This window comes from Nasonia vitripennis, chromosome 2 (genome assembly GCF_009193385.2).
Source record: "Nasonia vitripennis strain AsymCx chromosome 2, Nvit_psr_1.1, whole genome shotgun sequence".
NCBI classification, from domain to species: Eukaryota; Metazoa; Arthropoda; class Insecta; order Hymenoptera; family Pteromalidae; genus Nasonia; species Nasonia vitripennis.
This window is the reverse complement of record NC_045758.1, coordinates 3078302-3097465: the sequence shown is the minus strand read 5'-3', so window position 1 is coordinate 3097465 and position 19164 is coordinate 3078302. Positions and strand designations below refer to the sequence as shown.

Genomic DNA, 19164 nt, shown 5'->3' with positions numbered 1-19164 from the left:
TTTCGTCCTGGCAACTATTTATTTCACTCTTGGTGATTTTACTAACAGTCAGTCCTTTGCTAACAATTTTTCAACCCTCAAAGTTTATAGAATCGAAATTGATTGTTGATCAAGTTTTCGTATCTCAACTTGTTTTAAAATGTGAAAAGAGTCGATTCATTCTATGCATTGTTTCGAAAGAACAGATTAACGTCTGATAGAAAGTATAACGACACAAATTATTCGGTCGAAGGTTTGCCTTCGCAACTCGTGCGAACGCGCATAACGTTTCCACTGACACTTCGTCCGGCATAGCGAGCGCATTTCAACCGTAAAAAAAAGCGAGAAACGAATTGTCAAAGAAAACGCAGAAAGATAAGCTCCCCCCCCACTACACGCACCGCCGTCGCCGTGGTCGTCTTCGTCGTCGTTAACGCGCATACATCATAAGTACACACAACATACCTCATGCATAAAAAAAGAATAAACTTTTCTATGTAAATACATTTCGCGTGTCACGTGCGTACCTGCCATTCCGCGCGCGCGAGGGCGGAACCTTGTTGATTTTTTCCAGTACGTTTTCTTTTCCTCTTTCTGTTCTTCGTCCTGTCGCGTCTGGGGAAACATTTTTTCGGGCACGTCGCTGTACGCCAAGCTCGGTCGAGAGCCATTTTTTCCGAGTAACAGATATACAGATGTAAAAGTACGATGAAATGCAAAGTAGCAAACGAATATATATATATATATATATATATATATATATATATAATTAAACTGTATAATAGACACGTAAGCGTTGACATGTGCGTTGAACAATATGCGAAAGAATATAACATAATGTGTCAGTTTGGGATTTGTGAATGGCGATTTGCGCAGTATAGTATGATGATATGACAGCATCTCTCGCGATATAACGTAACATTGCCTATTGTAGCTTTTCGCTCCGCTGAAGGAGCCTCTCACGCCGATACATATATAGGGTGACGCATGTTATATACATCAAATATACACACATCCACACGCCCACGTTTACATAAGGACTCTGTAGCGATAAGGAAAAGTACAACTCTAAGTCTCGTAAATTAAAAGAAAAAACGTTCTCTCGTTGTTTTGCGTTTTCGGAGTGAGGCGAAAATAATTTAATCGAAACTGCGCCGACTGTTCAGTTTCCTCGTCTTTATTTGGTCGCTCTGAAAACCGTAACTATCTTCGTAGCTCTTCTGTAGGACAAAAGCATCGTACTATCGAATCCGTTGCAAATTATAAGACTTGATTATTCGTACTCTAGAAATTTCAAATCACTAGGCTTGTAAAATTCGACACTTAAGGCGTAGAAGTAAAAAAGAAAAATCGTCACGCGTACTCGTCTAAGTTCGTTCAGGGCCCTCCGTGATCGTGACGTATAATCACAGTTTTTCAGCTCCTCAAGTATTTACGCTCTTCGCGTGACGCTGCTGTTTAGCAAAAACAAATTCTCCGTGCAATAAGGCAGGCACGTCGAATCTCCGTGCTCTGCTAAAATGTGATAGCTAAATTAACGCTCGAGAGAGAAAGGTGTGTGAGAAGCGCAGTCGTCGGTCGCAAAAAAAAGAAAAACAACCCGGAATTCGGCCCTCCCGTTCTAATTAGCCTCCACCGCTGGCTGTTATTAACGATATCTCGAGCATAATGTATACCTCCTTCCCGTCGACGGCAGGTCGCTCTTAATTTGCCCCCCTAACTCTTGTAAGAACGCACTCTATCTCTCTCTCTCTCTCTCCTTCTACGCATTCTTCGTGTAATTCAGTCGTTCTGCGCGCCCTCGGAGATAGAGCACCGCGATTACAATAAGCCCACGCATAAAACTGTGTGCGCGCGCACGTATACTTATATAAAAACAAAATAATAAATATTCATCGCCTCAGCGCGCGTACAAACGAGACCTCTTCACGGCGTGTAATCGTTGCGGAAAAGCATCAGGGCACGCGAAAGGAGGTAGGAGAGAGACAGAATCAATTAGCAAACGAACTGTTAAAGAATAAACGCAATTCTATTGACGAACACTGCCAAAGGGCGTTATACATTGAGAAATAAAAAAACAAACATTTTGACGTCGATTTTTTTCGTTGGACTCTCTTGTATTTTGGGGCGCGATATACACGTATTATAATCCTCGCGATGTCGATGAAGACAAAAAAAAAAATTTAATTTATTTATGTAAACGCGCGAGTCACGCCGCGAAGATCTTGAGCGTGACGAATGTGTAAGGGCACACGCGCGCGATTGTAATTTTCAAGATATACTGCCAAGCGTATAGAGGTCGACTCTTCGTCTATACTGTACTGTATTATTTTTCCTCTTTTCTAACGAAACGCGGAAAAAAAAAACATAAACGAATAATAGAAGAAGAAAAAATAACGCGGTCAGAGAGGAAGAAAAACGAACCCGAACAAAAATACTCCGTCAGTTGTTCTACATCGCGCGGACATCCCCGCAATCACGCCTCTTTTTATGGTCTTCGCTGTAATACTACGTCGTTCGAATCGCGTCGTACACGACGACAAGTAATCTCTCCGGTAGTCAGCAGCAGTAGCAGCCAACGTAGTTAACGACTAAGTCTATTCTACTCTGTAGTGGCAGTCGCGCAGCGCAAATGACCTGCCGTCATCGGTCCTATCGCATTGTTTTCGCTGTACTGTGCACCCCCTTTTCCCCGGTATAACGTGAACGATGATCGCTTCGGGACGCTTTGTAATACTGCTGTGTATTGGGGCAACTTTCCGCCTAAAACACATGTACAGCGTATTCGTGAAAGGCGAACAGAGAATCACACACACAGATGCACACACACACACACACACATAAACGTGCATAACCCTCTCGTGTATATATAAACGTATACTATGATTATTATTGATATTATTGTTATCATGAGTACGTCATTATTATTACAATTTATAAAATATTATTAATAATTAATTAAAAATTATAATTAATTATATACGCGGCCGCGCGACGATCTATTCTCGTAAAACAAAACATGTAGCGTGCGTCTGTAAATTATATAATTATAACCCTTATTAAAATTTCGAACGTGCGCGTGCGATAAGAGAGTGAGTTTCGAAATTAAGCGACTGACTGCGCGGGGAGTTTCGACTTTTCCGTTCTCCTTTTTTCGTTTCGACGCGCGCGTGAACGATCGATCGAACCCTGTATGCGTGCGTCCGTTAAAAAGTATAGGCAAGTGCAGTACTATTACTTTGTTTAGGAAATTCCGAAGGTCGTCGAGGCGAATGGACGTAAATTGCCGGGATTTATGATTGGTGCTTTGGAATAAATTAGACTGAACCTTATTGTTGTACCTTTTAAAAAAGAAAACTGCGCGAGTAGGAAAATTTAATGCGACTAGGTAAATTATGTGAAAATTAGGCAATTGGCATTATTATTATTATTATCGCCATCGTTTGGACGGAGTTTTCAACTCGCGTTTACCTCGTTCGCACAGGCACGATATATATATATTTATGTAGACGCTCACAGTTGTATTGTATAGTTATCTCTTTTTTCTCGGCGACAAAAATGGACTGTTACGATTGCACGACAATGACAAGTATTTTCTTTCTCCTCTCTCTTTTTTATTTTAATTTTTTTTACGATGAACATTATCGTATACTGCCACTGGAAAGAGCGTTGATTTCCAATTTTTTTTTTTAGCGAGATATTCCTTTTTTCGTATAATCATTTTACATTCGTACTTTTCGCGAATCATTGCAATTTTACGCGCGTATGCGGACGAAGAAACTTGTTTTTTTTTTATAAGTTAAATCTACGCTAACTTTCTTTTTTTTATAAAGACTCTAATGAAAGCTTCTTATTAGATGGATTTTTAAGACGAAACGCGTACATACGTGTATTTTTAAGTTAACCGCTAAGACTAAGCTTCGAGCTGTCTTTGTTTCATTAACGATGTAGCAAACTCTTCGTTTGGGATATGCAAGCAAAAAACCATTGACAGAGAAAAGATGGACGCGCGTCACTTCTTGTAGACAAGATAATTATTATGTATGTACGACTATAATCTACGCGAGAAACACGCAGACACACATGCCTATACATTTTAAACTAATCAACCAGAGGAAATGAGAGTTCGTTTGAGAGAAAGAGAGAACGAGTTTTGAATGAGAGCTGTCGGTGAGACGGAGCTGCGCAAATTATTTGCGTCACTGTAAACGACGAACCTTATGAAAAAATTATATGACAGACTCTATATAATGCATAATTCACCAATATGAAAAACAAAAAAAAAATCATCCGGCGCATTTGTATCTGTAAATTGTGCGCAGCGTCTATTGTAGCGCATCCGATCGATAATATAGTTTGAGAGCGTGAGTGAGTGGAATAGGAGAAAGAAACGATACGTCAACAATATTATTATATTCTAATCTAACGATTATTAAAAGTGAATAACAATATAGACAGTAATTATATAACGAGTTAGAAAGAAGAAGACAAAAAAAGGTCCTTGCGCGTGAGACGATAGGCGTTGATTTCTTATATTGAGAGAGATATTATGCGAAGCTGCAGCGACTCTGTAATGGAGCAAGACTCGCGTAAGTTGATGAGCAATTTGTAAGAGGAAAACAAACGCAAAAGTGCACAGCGCGAAATGGCACGCCATTGTTTTGCAAATATGTGAAACTCGGTCGCTTCTCTAATTGCCTTTTATATCAGTGCGGGTTTGTTTTTAATGGGAAACTAGAAGGGGCCGCCCTTGGGCCCTTCTTTTTCCGTTCACGCGAACTTTGCGCGCAGCATCGAACAGTTTTATTTCTTGTACATATATCTTGTTTTAACTCGAGAGGCAATTGGCGAGGCGACAGCGAGAAAGTCAGCAAAGTTTGAATTGCGATAAAATAGACTGACGACCGAGCGATGCGACGCGTACCGTTTTTCCCTCCCCTCGATGATATATGTAACGTGTATCACACACCTCGTTGCACGTGCGTCTTCGCGTTCGTCGAATCATCGCGTGGCCTCCTTTTCTTGGGCCGCTCTCCCTTCTTTGTGAGAAAAAAAAAAAAACAATTAACAATAACAATAAATAACGTGTTCCTGCAAGTTGTCTGCGAGCGGCCGCGAAGTGAGACGGCCCACGATGACCTGACGAGCGCCGCGCCGTGCGCATAAGAAACGATATAGATATTCCCGAAAAGTTTTAAGGAAACAAATGATAATGTGCGAAACGGAGGAGGAGCACGAGACAGCCGATGATGAAAAATAGAATATACGTTTAACGTTTGCCAGTCTACACACAGGCACTTGTCAGCGAACTCGACGACGGCCAAGAGAATTTTCAATTGTTGAACGGTAGAATCTATCTCGAAATGGAAAGTATTATTATTTTGATATATAACACTGTGGATGCACTGTGGTGGACAAATTGCCGCAATTTTCTGCGATAAAGGAAAATTGTAAATTTTTAAAGTTGATAGATATATTTATTTTGGAAAAAGCGCGAAGAAATGGCGAACCGCGAAGAAAATAAAGACTATTGAAAGAGAGAGGATATTTAAGCTACTTAACGAAATCTCTCTGGACGTCGTCGATTTTGCTGGTGCACAGGTTGTATGTACATAATAATATTGATATAATAATATTAATAATAATAATAATAATAATAATGATAATGATAAATGAAGAAAAATAATAAACTAAATACCGAGTCGAAGGAAAAATATATACAAACGATGATGAAGCGAGAGCGTCGAGGTAGTAAAGAAAGAAAGAGAGAGAGAGAGAGAGAGAGAGAGAGAGAGAGAGAGAAGAGACGACAAAACCATGTAAATAGCGATAGTTTGAGAGAGGAAGCGTGAGCGCGAATGTATGTAAAAGAGAGCGAGGAGGAGGGAGTCGATGAAAAAATGACACACATATGTATACATAGCGTACAATAAGAAAAAAAGACGAGTCTTGTTCTTTGCATATAAGTATATATAAAGAAACAAAAGAGAGAATACTAACCTTTTCCGCCTCTCGTCGCTCGAATGATTTGGTCAAGAAGCCTAAGCAACCGAATTATCCTTCGCGACAAAGAAAAGATAAGCAAAAATATATACATATATACAAAATATAGTAACGAGAAACAAGTCCTCTCTCTTTTCCTTCGATTAAGCAAGAAAGCCCTCCTTTCCCTCTTTTTTGCACGTGTCTGTAAATAAAAGATGAGAAAAATGTTGAAAGCGAAAAGCGAGATATAACGAGGAAGCGTATATAGGTCGAGAGAGAGAGAGAGAGAGAGAGAGAGAGAGAGAGAGAGCGAAGAAAACGAAGAAGAAGAAGGATACCGGAAATCGTCGCCAGTATATATAATTACTATATATATACGTATAGAATTAAGCACCCGGCATAAAGTTGCGTGTGTGTTTTACATTCGACATATATATATATATATATATATATATATATATATATATATATATATATATATATATCCGTTTGGTTCGATTCTCCGCCTTCTGTTTCTTCTTCCTTCTCTTGTAGGCGTGTATACACATTATATGCATATACATAGTCGACGAAGCGATTAGTTACTATGAATTAAATAATTGTTATTGCTTATTAATTATTATTAATTATTAATCATCATTGACTATTACTATTATTACCAATTATCATAAAACATGATTGTATTATTGTATATTACCGATCGATTAGTTGTCTCCCCCGTTGAAACGTGCAATATGTACAAAAAAAGAAGGAGAAAATATTGATAAACTGTGAAACACGAGCTGTAGCGCGCGAGTATATTATAATATATTATAATATCTGTGTAAAAGCGATCGCGCGAGTAGTTTCCTGCGGGAGTCGAGTGCCTCGGTCGCGCGTTTACTGTACTATAAGTACGCGCGGAAAGTCGGCCTCGACCGAAGCAGCAGACGACTCCGCGGATAGTGTATAGACGGGAGAGACGGTGAACATTGTGTAAAGGGAAGAAGGAAGGAAGTATAGGAAGGAGATCGAATGAGAGAGAGAGAGAGAGAGAGAGAGAGAGAGAGAGAGCAAGCGAGACATGTGGGAAGCGAGCCTTCTGTCTGTTGTATAGTACTTTTATTTCCACCTTTTTTTACATAAAAACAAGCAAGATCGGCATGGACCATGCTAATGTATGGATGATATGTTCCAATACTAGAGTAAATCTCTCAACAAACGCATAACATCGGTGTCTCTTTTCATTTATCTTTATATCTCATATGTATAATACCTGCACGCTCAACATTCCCAGTTAATCCCTCGAATATGACTATCTTGTATCTCAACTCTCGAGTCCGGTTTTGCGCATTCTTTTAAAATTTGTTTCTTTTGTTTTTCTTACGACGAAATAAGACGACGAACATCTAGACGAGAACGAGAGATCGATGGGCGACGCGGCTCTTTGAGAGTCGTGTCTGCGTGTGTGAGATATAGATGTGTAGCTGAGTGTGTGTGTGTGTGTGTGTGTGTGTGTGTGTGTGTGTGTGTTTGATTTGATTTATTATTTGTTCAATTCTCCTCTTCTCCCGCTTGACTCTCCGCCTCGGTGTCTCGGAATATTTTCTCGTTGAATAAGAAAGTTGTCTTCTTTGGCACGTCTCGACAAGGGGTAGCCTGCGCTACTACCTGCAACAGGGCGAATTAGCCTCTTTGTGATGCATATCCTATGCACAGAGAAAATTTTACTCCAACTCGACTAACCAGACGTTGCACTTGCGCGTCGGGTTCATGGGCGAGCCCTTGGGACAGTTGTAGGCCCTGGCAAAGTCCTCGCTGTTGGACAGCGGGCCGAGCACCCTTACGGGCCCCGGCGAGTGGACGCTACTGCGGATCTTGGTGAGCGCGTCCTCGGGACGCATCGAACCGCACCAGATCTGCGCGTAGTTGAGGAAGAAGAGCTGGTCGTGCGTCAGGTTGACGCCGGGCAGGAGCGGCTCCTCGCCGTGCGTCGCCACCCACTTTTTGTACGCCTGGAACGCATGAGAGGATCGTTTTTCGTTTCTTTTTTCTCTCTCTCTCTCTCTCGAACCGATGGATTACGCTCACCCTGAAGGACTGCTTGAGGCCGCCGTTGTCGGCGATGTTCTCGCCCTGGGTCATGCGGCCGTTGACGTACTGGTCGACCTCCTGGACCTTGTACCTCGAGTACTGGTCGACGATGCACTGGGCCTGCTCGCGAAACGCCCGGATCGTCGCGTTGTTCCACCACTGCATCATGTTGCCGTCCTTGTCGAACTGCCGGCCCTTGTCGTCGAAGCCGTGGGTTATCTCGTGGCCGATGACGACGCCGATGCCGCCGTAGTTGAGCGACTTGGGGAAGTGCTGCGAGTAGAACAGCGGCTGCAGGATCCCAGCCGGAAAGACTGTCGACAGAATGGCCATATCTCTACTTTTACGATTGAATAAAAACGCGATGAAATTTACGTTCATGAAACGAATAAAACTTTATAACGCGCTCAGCCCCCCCCGCGAAAGGATTTTCATGTTTAGAGGTAAAAGCAAGAGAGGCTATATATTGTGGAGAAATTATTAACAATTCGATGCACAAAACGCATCCAGCTCTCACCTATGTCGTTCTTGTTCGGGTTGTAGAATGCGTTGACGACGGCGGGCTCCGTCGACCATTTGTCCTTGTCCACGGGCTGTCGCAATTTCTGCAAGTTATGGTAAGCGTCGTACTTGAGGACGGCGAAGATGTTCTCGAGAAACCGGTCCTCCGTTATGTTGAGCTGCGGCGCACACAGGTGCGATTTTTATATTTCAAATGAGAGAGAGAGAGAAAAAAAGGGAAGAGCCGGATTGTTATGCTACAGTACCATTATGTACTCGTTGGAGAGCTCGACGGGGTCTTTGAGGAACTCGGGATAGCCGATGCGCTCGTTCATCGAGTCGGCCTTGTTCTTGGCCACGGCTCTCGTCTCGTCGTCCATCCAGTAGTTTTCAGCGAGCAGCTCGTTAAAGGCCTCGCGCAGCGTGTGAATCATCTCGAGCGCGGTTTCCTAGAAAAATGCACATAGTGTACACGTTATACCTTATTAGCAGCCGCTCCGCCAGTGGTGTGTGTGTGTGTGTGTCGTTCCCTTTTTTAAAATTCAATCTCCTCAAGGTCTCGCGCGCGCGCGACGACGTATATTTATAATCAACCTATCGAAATAGAAAGGGACAATGTGTGACGTGCGTTGTGTGTACGTCTAAGAAAATTGCGTGTGCAGCAATCGATTTTCGTCGTCGTCGTCGTCGTCGTCGTCGTCGTCGTCGTCAATAAGGGAAAAAAAAAAACTTTTGTATACCGCATCAGTGGTACACGAGCCGAAATAGTCGGACGAGCTTCCGCGCGATCCTCATCGAAGACTGCGTCGAAAATCGAAGGCGAAAGAGAGCTGCTCGCGAGCTGTGTGCACATGTTGTATAGGAAAAGGGGTCGGCTTTGATCGTCGAAGCGTCGCGCGTGCATATCGCGCACAATAGAGGGATAGTACGATGGGATTTTTCGATTTATACCTTGCTCTCGTGATTGAAGTTCTCCCGTATGAAGAGAGCGCCGACAGCCATGCCCAGCTTCTTGTTGGTCCACTCGACGCAGCGGGACCAGCGCACCCGCTCGCTCAGGATGCCCAGCAGGATTTTCCGGAACTCGATGCGCTTCTGCTGGTAGTCGTCGATCATGTGCGGCATTATCGACATCACCAGCCGCCAGAGGATGTAGTTGTGCAGCGTCCTGTGTATGAGGCAGAGAGTTTTCGATTTTTCAGAGAGCTGATATCGCTCGGCCGATTGTATCCTTCGTGTATTGTCGTTACACGCGGGTAATTGCCGTAGATCAAGGCGCGCTCGCGTAAACCGAATTAATCAATCACTCGAATTGTGTTCGGCGAGCGTGTAATCGTTGGGAAAATAGAGGGGAAGCTCGATCGAAATCGGCTTAAAATTAATTGGCTGTACAGAGCGCGCTCGGCATTACCTTCTCGGCGTTTTCTCAACGATCTGGCCCATCTGCACGAAGTAGGGCATCGCGTAAGCGACGAGCGGCTCCTCGTCGTTGATCGGCGACACGAGGAACTTCTCGAGGTAGAGCCGCCAGCGGAGCTGAGGCACTTCCCGCTGCAGCTCGCGCAGCGTCAGCTTCCTGTAGATCGACGAGGTGTCGTGTCGGTCAGCCTCCGGTAGGGAAGCCTGCGGCAGCGAGGAATCTGACGTTATGTTTGCTCATTGGGACGATTAAAAGAAAGGTCAATTACGTTAGCCAACTCGATCTCCAGGGCGATGACTTTCTCGAATTCCTCGGAGGCGTTCTTGGGATCGGCGCCGAGCAAGACCGCGACGTTGGTCATGTAGCGGTGATAAGCCGCGAGCTGCACTTCGCTGCTCCTCTTCAGATAGTAATCACGGCTCGGCAGCGCCAACTGCATCTGGTCGAGCTGCGAGTTATGAGTTTCCAACAAGTTTTTTCATCAGCGCAAACTTCTCGTCGAATTATACACAGTCATCGAAAGTCACGCGGCGAGTTAAAATTTCTTTCGACTTGCATCGAAAATGAATTTGAGATAATAAGCAAGAGAGACCGGTAAAGAAAAGCCCTAGTCGACGGCTAAGGTCTTACTTTGCCGGCGCACCTGGAGGATGTTCGTCGAGGAGTTCTTGTCGTCGGGCCCGACCCACTGCTCGAGCAGCACTCCCTCGTTGTACTCGCCCCGCAGCTTTCCCAGAAGCTCCTCTATCGGGTACCTCGGCTCCTGCCACTTGTCGCCCTCCACCGCCGGCCAGCCGCCCAGCAAACGCAGCCTCTCGCGCAGTGGCTGCTCCCCGATCTCCCGGATCTTGGCTGCACATCACAGCAAGGGAGGGAACGTTTTACTTTATACTATATCTCTCTATCTTGAATCGTCTATCTCATCGATTTTTGCGCGAGTGACTTTTCGTGTCGCGGATACGAGGACGTGTAGCCGCGCGCCGGATAACGACGAGAAACCCGATTCGCTCTCTGGTACGAGGATTAGACGCGGGGAAAAAGTATGTGAAAAGGCAACGCTCTCTCGGCGAATTTCGGTAATGCTTTCATTGTACCCACGGATGTCCATGCAGGACTTGTAGAACAGCTTGGCCTTGAGGGTGGCGTTGCTGTCGTTCAAGTCGGGCGGCTCCTCGAGTAATCCTTTAAGGATGACCTGCAGCTGATCGGCCAGCACCTCGAAGGTGGATACCGAGCTCCGGTCCTCGGGGATAACGTGCAGCTTGTTCCACGTGCCGCAGGCGTACTGGAAAAAGTCGACGCAAGGCGCCGCTGTCCTGTCCATCGCTGAGAGCAGACTCGCCGCTGTGGGGTTTTTTGAGATTTTTTTGTTTGTTTTTTTTTTTTTTTTTTTGGAAATTTCGAAAATATTGATCGGCGCATTTGTATGTACACGTACCTGTTCGGACGCACTCTTCCGTCAGGCAGACGTTAGGATCTGCAACAGAAATTACAGTAGGTCGCTCGAATTAGTATATATTTTCAGAGCAATTCGGGGAAATACGCGCGTCAAGGAGGATAAATATAGAGTTTGCCCAATCACGGAAACGAAGCTAATACACATTCTTATCTCCTCCTTCATAGAATACTGTGCAATCAGCTTTCGGAAAACCCCGAGTGCTAGAATCGTCATTAGGACGAGTGACACTTCGTTTCTTTTATCGAAACGTTGACTCGCGCTTGTTTTCATCAGTTAATGCGTTTCTCGAGTGCGAGTATAACCCAGGCCGGTTACGTGGACTCAATTTGGACGGTGAATTTAATTTGTGCGCGCTCGGCGAGCGTTAAACTTTGTAAACCGATGCGCTTTGCCGATAATAACCGCGCGGCGCACGTGTTGCGCGAAATTAATTGCAATTAAAACTTTCACTGCACCGATATGCGGATTATATGCTCTTGCCGTTATTAGCGCGGATTCATATAGCACAACTTTTATACACGTCGCGTTGACAGTCGCGGTGTGTTCTTTTTTTTTTTTAAAGAAATAACCTGCACGAGATTTGGGGCTAGAAACGAGAAGATAAAGCGAAACTTTGTTTCGAACGAGAAAAGCCAGGAAAAGTTCTGTATACTAGTTCGGAGTTTAAATCTCCCGCCAAAGTTCTGACTCTTTTAGCGCGCTTGTCTTACCCGCGTATCTTTTCGAAACGATTTATATATTACACAACTTCGAAGGGAATTCAAGTTTAACGAAAAACCCTTCCGATATTGAAAGACCTGTGTAAAAGCAACCGAACAACAAGTCTCTCGCGCGACGTTATACCCTCGGCCGTTTTCGCGTGTGCCGAATAAAAATCCTCGACGCGAAAATGCAGAATCGCAGAAAAGCAAATAAAAGAACGTAAATAGATCCACATAGGAATTGGCAGCGCGCGCTGTCACGTCAGTCGGCTGAAGGACAAAGTGCTCTTGTCTTCCCTCTGTCGCGCTCGCGCGAGTGTGTGTCATGTGCAAGCGCGCAAAATGTTAGACTCACTCACTCTCGCAAACGGCTGTTATTGAAATGTCCCGTGAAAAGCCGCGAGTATTGTTATGATATTCCACAATTATCGTCTCGTGTCACGAGTTTATTGAATTTTTTTCCCTCTGTTTTTTCCGATCTCTCTTACATAATTTCTCATCGTGACACACGTGCGCCGAGGAGGTGCTCTTTTCGCGGTTTTCACTCCTGTGCGCCTTTGTCGCGAGGAAGCGTCTGCGCTTCGTTATTCATTTTTATAAGCTGCTTATTGCGCAGTGTATAATTCTCTTGCACGTGAATTACTCGCTCTTTTTTACGAGCTGATAACAATGGGAATCCTTATAGCATAGTCGACGATAGGTGGCGCACTGGAGCTTTTCTATTTCCCTCATCAGTATTCTCGCTCGCGGCTCATATATAGCTGCGCGCAGACCTGCACAGCCTTGTTACGGGCCGTTCAAGCTATAACTGCTATCGCTAGATTTACGATCGATACCATTGACACTGTTGATCGATTACTATACTATCGCAACAGGCAAATATACCGTTTCGTATGACTCCTCTTTGTCATATCTCTACGATGCGGTGTGCGCGCCGTCGATCCAACGCAGCGTCCCGAACTTTTCTAAGCGAACAAGTTGCGGAACTGCTCGACTTCCGAACGGTGCGCTCGAACGAGGGAATAGAACTTTCAAAGATCGAAGATTAACCTGTGGATTTTGACAAGCCATTATACGAACTGCCCGACACACACACGCGCGTGCGCGCGCGAGTCCTTCAAAATTTTACGTAACCCGTCCAAGTTCAGCGAAATTGCGCGAGACTTGGAAACTTGGTCTTTCGCGAAATGTGTGTGTGTGTGTGTGTGTGCAAGTACGGAAGAAAAAAATCAACGCTCGATTTATCGAGGTAACCTACTTGCAGCCTTTGATTCGAGTAAAAACGTCACGGGCAAAAACTTTTACGAGCATACAGCTCTAAGAACCATCAGCTGCTTCTTATCGATATCCCGCTTATTAATAGTTTGACGGTGTCGTAAGAGCTCTAACTGAAAAATACACGCGCGGGGAACGGATTCCGAATATATTTCATAAAACTGATCCGGTCTCTCACTCTCTGAGATCGCGAAAGAACTCGATAACCTCGGCTCGATTACGTCTCGCGCGCGTCAAAGAGAACCAGACAGACGGACGCGTAACTTTGCTTTTGATCGTTTTTTTTTTCGGAAACTTTCACCCGTAGTACAGCACGAGCGCGACTTTGATTTTAAGATTTTTCGAGCATAATTAACCCGAGCGTGAGCTGCTCCAAAGGAAAAAATTCATTTTCTCCGTCAGCGCAAAAGTTTGCTTTGAGCGACTTTTCAAAGCTTTTATACGGGACGCTATATATATTATACTTATTCGTTTCGCACTTTTTCCGCTAATTATGAGAGAAAAGAGAGAGAGAGAGCGTATAATTGAAATTTATTCGAGACCATAATGTACTGGCTAACTCGATATAACACGCACACTCTGCTAGATAGAAGAAGCCAGAGAGGAATTGAATTTCGCTCGAAATTTCAAGCGTAATAGAGCAACTGATATACTGATCGCAACTGCATTTTCCTCAGCGACGCCGAGGAATTTCCAGCGTCAAAGCAGCGCAGCCGGAAAAATCGGCAAGAGCCTCGAAGCGATGGAGCGAGAGAGAGAGAGAGAGAGGCAAGCATTCGAGTATCGCGCACGTACATATAAGCTACACAGTTTGCCCCGAAGCCTCCTGAATTTCTTGACCGTCGCTGCGGTGATCCATTTTTCCACCTAGAAACTATTAGCATATCGCACAATGGGTTTGCCAGCTGATTTTCCAAGTATTGCCGGAAACTTTGTTAATATTGCTTCCGCTGCTGCTATACGAGGCAATAACTTTGATAATGCGCGGGCTATGCATATATATATAGCCTGGCGAATATTGCCTCGCGCTGATGGAAAATCTTCCCTCTCGTGAAATATGTCCTTTTCCCGAGAATCATCTCGCGCGAGCGGCGTGAATTATTACGGCGAAAAATTATACACGGCAAACGCTATATGCACTCTCTGCGCTTCTTGTTTGCTCTACTGCTTTAAACCGCGAGGAAGAAGTCGGAGGCTGATGGGAACGTTATTATTTAATCGACAGCGCGGCCGGGATGAAATTGAATCGTCGGAGTGGGTAATCGAGGAAAATCCACTTACACGGCTCCTGAGTGCACTCCCTCGACATGTTGAGGGTGAAGAGGAGACTGAAGACGCACATGGTCAACAGCGCGATCACGAGGATGCTGATGAGCTGCTGCTTGCTCGTCGGGCCGCGACGTCGCCTCGTCACCGAGCCCACGCTCGCGAAGCTTCCTATGGGCCTACGGCCGTTCGGCCTCACGACGTTCGTCGTCGTCGAGCCGCTGCGGCCGTAATTTACCTGGAAGGTGAGTGTATTTTCGCTGATTAAAGTTAAGCTTAATTGCCTTCTACTAGCTCGCTCTCTGGAAATGCAAAGTTGGCCGTTGGAGCATTAAAATCGCCCCCGTTCTCTTGTTCGAACGAATGAAAACCGGATCGGCGCGCGCGCGTAGTAAGTAAGTAGAACGAGTGCAAGTAGAGTCAGTCGCGGCGGTGCATATATATATATATATATATACATATAGGTACCTGTAGCGAAGCCGGCGCAGCTGTGGCGGGAACGTCCGGGCTGTCGGTCATCGGCATGTCGCCCTGCTCGCCGATGATCGGCGACCTGAGGTAGCCGTTGTTGCCCTCCATCCTCTTGGTCATCCTCTGCGTCGAGGAGAGGCGATCTATATCAGCCTCTGCGTCCAGCTGATCCGGCTGATCTCGCGCATAGCCCCCTCGTAACGCACAGAGGGGGAAGACTATGTGGGAGAGACGTGCGCTCCTAGACTGGCATGATCCCCTGACGAGATTGGCCCTGTCACGTGAAGACTGCTGCGACGTGGGTGTATATTTACAAGAGCGCGCGAGCGCGCTGGACGGCCGGTCTGCGCGATGCTCGCTCCTCTACTGATGCTGATGTCGGCGACGGCTCCGCGTACACACTACTCGCGCACTCCTGGCTCTGCCTTGTACTGCGCGCGCAGAGGGGGATGTTTCCTGGAGGGAGACACTGCGCGCCACGTAATGTAGCTTCGCTCTTCTCTCTCTCTCTCTCTCTCTCTCTCTAGCTCTGCCGACGGCTTCAGTCATCCTTTTCGACGAGCTACACGCAGGCGCCTAGAGAGCAGTGCATCGCCGCGATGTGTATACGAGAGCGGGCCATTGTCCGGCCGGCGGTGCGGCGCTTCATTTACTCGGAACACGGACACGCGTATACAGAGCTGCTGCACGCGATCTTAGACACGGGGTGCGTGCGCGTGTGTGCGTGCAGGAAGCGCCAGGTCGATAACGCGCACGCGTCCTTAACGCTTCGCTCTCCCTCCGTCCGGCTCTTTCGCGTGTATGTGTGTGACTACGCCTTATCGGCGTAAATGGAGAGCGCGATTTTCGGACCTGTGTCCGACCCTGTCTGTCTTTTACTACTGGCTCGCATTTTCCGAGCAACGGTATATAGAACGCCCCAAAGCAAAGAGGGGACGTTACGCAGGAAACTTCGACCCCCGCTTGTTCTTCTTTCGCCCCTATACACTTTTGACTGCCTCGGGCTGCAAGAGGTTGACGACCGCTCGTTTTGTACTTCCCCCTATTATTGACTGAAGCCGTAAATATAGAAAGTTCAGCGTTCAAAAGTGCATCTCGGAGCTCGATGTAGAGATGGGGATACATGGGAAATTTTTTGTATCTAAATTTTATTTATTACGTTTTCTCGCATCGACGATAGGTGGCGCATAGGCACCCCCTCACTTCCCTCCTCACTATTTGCAAGCTCATTGCATGATTTTTTATGTACACTACAATCTCATAAACACTTTGGAGCCAAGGCAAAAGGGAAACAAGCGTTCGTTTCTTCGTCATTTTCCCCAGATCAATATTACACGGAACGATCGCAGACCCTTTATTATGCCTCCCCTTCGCGCATTGCTGTGTCCACAAAAGGCTGATGGCTATTTTCTTTTTATTTTTATACTCGCTCTTTTCCCTTACTCTCGTCAACTCCGCGATTGATATTTTAAATCCAGCCGCAGTCTCTCTTTAGTTGCTTGGCATTGTCGTTGGATTTTTTAATTGAAAATCGCAGCCTTGTAATATGCGCAATTCAAACGTCGTCGAGTTTTCGATATTTTACGTGCCTCGAAGTAATCTTTCGCACTAATTGAACCATCAAGCTGTACCTTGCATTTCATTTCTCACAATCTCGCTAGATTTAGTGGATAAAGAGCGATGACTCAATTCAAAGTAAACGCAGGTGTAGCTTCGGGTTCAAGTTACTCTTTGTTTAAAAAGCAAGCTCTCACAAAGCTTTGGGCTCAAACGCAGATCTTCCTCGTCCTTTTGTCCCGTCATACACTCGAGCTTTGCATATTATGACACGAGCCGACGACGATACGAATCGAAAACGTTCGCTTCCACATCATCCGCATAAGACGCGTACAGGGCCTCTGAGATGCAAGCAACGCCGCACTCTTCAGATAACAATCGCCTCCTCGTCAAAAGACAGATCCCACGACTAATCGCGCTCGGCAGCAGCGCCCTCAGTCTCTCTCCAAGTGTCAAACAGTATACGAACGTCTCGCTCGCGTCGCGGCGCTGACAATGGATCCCTATCTGCAGAGCCTAATCGAGTCGCGCAAGAATGCGCTGAGTTGCCTCAAATTGTCGCTAGACAACGTCAACCAGATCCTCCGGATAGTCGCTTCCCTCAACAGTGAAATCTCAACGAGTGTCTCCGCCGAGAGCAACAACGACAACGATCCGCCGACTCTCCCACCGGCATCGGCGATCGAATTGATCGGTACCGATCAGTTGATCTGCCGAGCCGCGATACTCCCGCCCGATGGTAGCAGCAGGGATTTCAAGACCGCTCGAGATGTCGCGACAAAATCGACCCAGTAGCCGAGCCGTCGCGTCAGCAGAGAGCCGAGGAATCCAGAGATAAGGCGCCAAGGGAACCCGACACTTCCTCCCCGGCTAAAGACTCGTTCACATCGGCGGATCGTATCAAAGTCGAGCCGGTGGACGAGGTTGTGGACGTCGGCAAGCCGTCGGTCAGCAACGCCTCCGGAAACCTCATGGGCAGTTCCAAGCAGAGAAGGAACGTCGAAGACTCTTCCGGCGAGACCTCCTGTCGCAGGTCCACGAGGCTTCAGCCGATGGTCCGGCTGGAGGTACTGGACGACGAGGATCTGCAGATCGGCTGCAAATCCAAGAGGAAGACCGGAAGACCTCGCAAGTCAAGGGGCTCCGACGAGTTCCTCATCGACGAGGAGTACCAGGAGAGGAATAGGCGCTACGCCATCGGGAATCGGAGGAGGAAGAGGAGGAGCAGTAGGAAACCGGCCAAGATTGTAAGGCACGAGACCTCGCCTTCGAGGATTCAACCGAAGAGACCCGCCAAATCGGTGAGCACACCGATCACCGTGGAGATCAAGGACGAAGATGTCTGCAACTACGATTACGCTAATAAGGCGATAAGGTTGGAGTAGGCCGCAGAAGCGAGTGACAGGAGCGAGTTTTGAATCTCGGTTAAGCTTTTTTTTTTTTTTTTACGATTTTTTATACCCTGACACTGCAATATATTTGAATTGATTATTTTCTCAAACGCGGAAGCTTTACACAACGACATTTGTAAATAATATTCGATGTTCATTTGTAATAAATCAACATTTTATAAAATAAAATATACAAGTTATTTATTCCCACATCGAGCAAATTCCAATTACAATAATACACGACGAAAATTAATGAATCCGATGCGCTCTGGAAAATGTTATTACGCAATCAAGAGATTAACTCGGAAATGTAACAGAACCCCGCGGAATAATAACGCGCGCGGTATTCAAATACGTGCGCCTGGGACTTGTAAAGTTCGCGCGTGCGGAGCTTCCGCCAAGGCGGTAACCTTCAAGATTCTTGAATATACATACGATACGTCCCTGATGGGAAACTGTGATCTCGTGCATTTTCACCGAGTGGAGTAAAAAATATTGATTCGACACTGCCATTTCCTCACCCGCGGCAATAATTTCGGGAATCGTGTTTTACTCGAATTAGCAGCGCGTGATTATTTCCCTGCCTTGTGTGTAGCTTATCTCGAAGAAATGCGTTATTTTAACGGACCTCTTAAATTTCTGAAAATTAAAAGTTGTCAGGTAGATAATCCGAGGAAGATAAGTCGGGAGTACGTCGTTCTTTTTTATTACTAATGCGATATGGCGTTCTTGTATTGTGCTAGACTAGCACTATTGATGTTCATTACTCACGTAATTTTTCTTCTTCTTCTAATGCTTAGAATATTTCGTCTTTTTTCGTTGAGATACCTGAAGCTGATATGAGAAGTGGATTAGTAGAAATAGAGAAAAGTTATTAGACTTGATTGCTTTCGTTGAAATTAAATAATCCAGAAAATGAAATTTCAAAATTAGTTGGAACAATTAATTAAAGTCGAATATTACAAGCTGTATTGTAATGTTTTCAAAGTCGGATATTTTAGTCATCAGATCGGACATTATCGGAGCCACTTTGAATAATAAATATTGAGGATTTATAGGGGACAACAGTAATAAAAAACGCCAGAG

At 45.6% G+C, this 19164-nt stretch overlaps 1 protein-coding gene across 1 annotated transcript; it reads right to left on the bottom strand.

The window, feature by feature from the left end:
• Positions 1 to 7043: 7043 nt before the first annotated feature.
• On the bottom strand, positions 7044 to 15528 carry LOC100118995 (neprilysin-1). The gene is made up of 13 exons (XM_001602803.5): positions 15128 to 15528; positions 14675 to 14897; positions 11397 to 11435; positions 11057 to 11302; positions 10602 to 10810; positions 10227 to 10406; positions 9950 to 10161; positions 9490 to 9706; positions 8805 to 8987; positions 8555 to 8717; positions 8035 to 8351; positions 7690 to 7958; positions 7044 to 7614 (listed from the first exon to the last, which is right to left on the bottom strand). The coding sequence occupies exons 1-13, from the start codon at positions 15248 to 15250 to the stop codon at positions 7611 to 7613; spliced, it is 2385 nt and encodes a 794-aa protein (XP_001602853.1). The 5' UTR covers positions 15251 to 15528; the 3' UTR covers positions 7044 to 7610.
• Positions 15529 to 19164: the final 3636 nt, after the last annotated feature.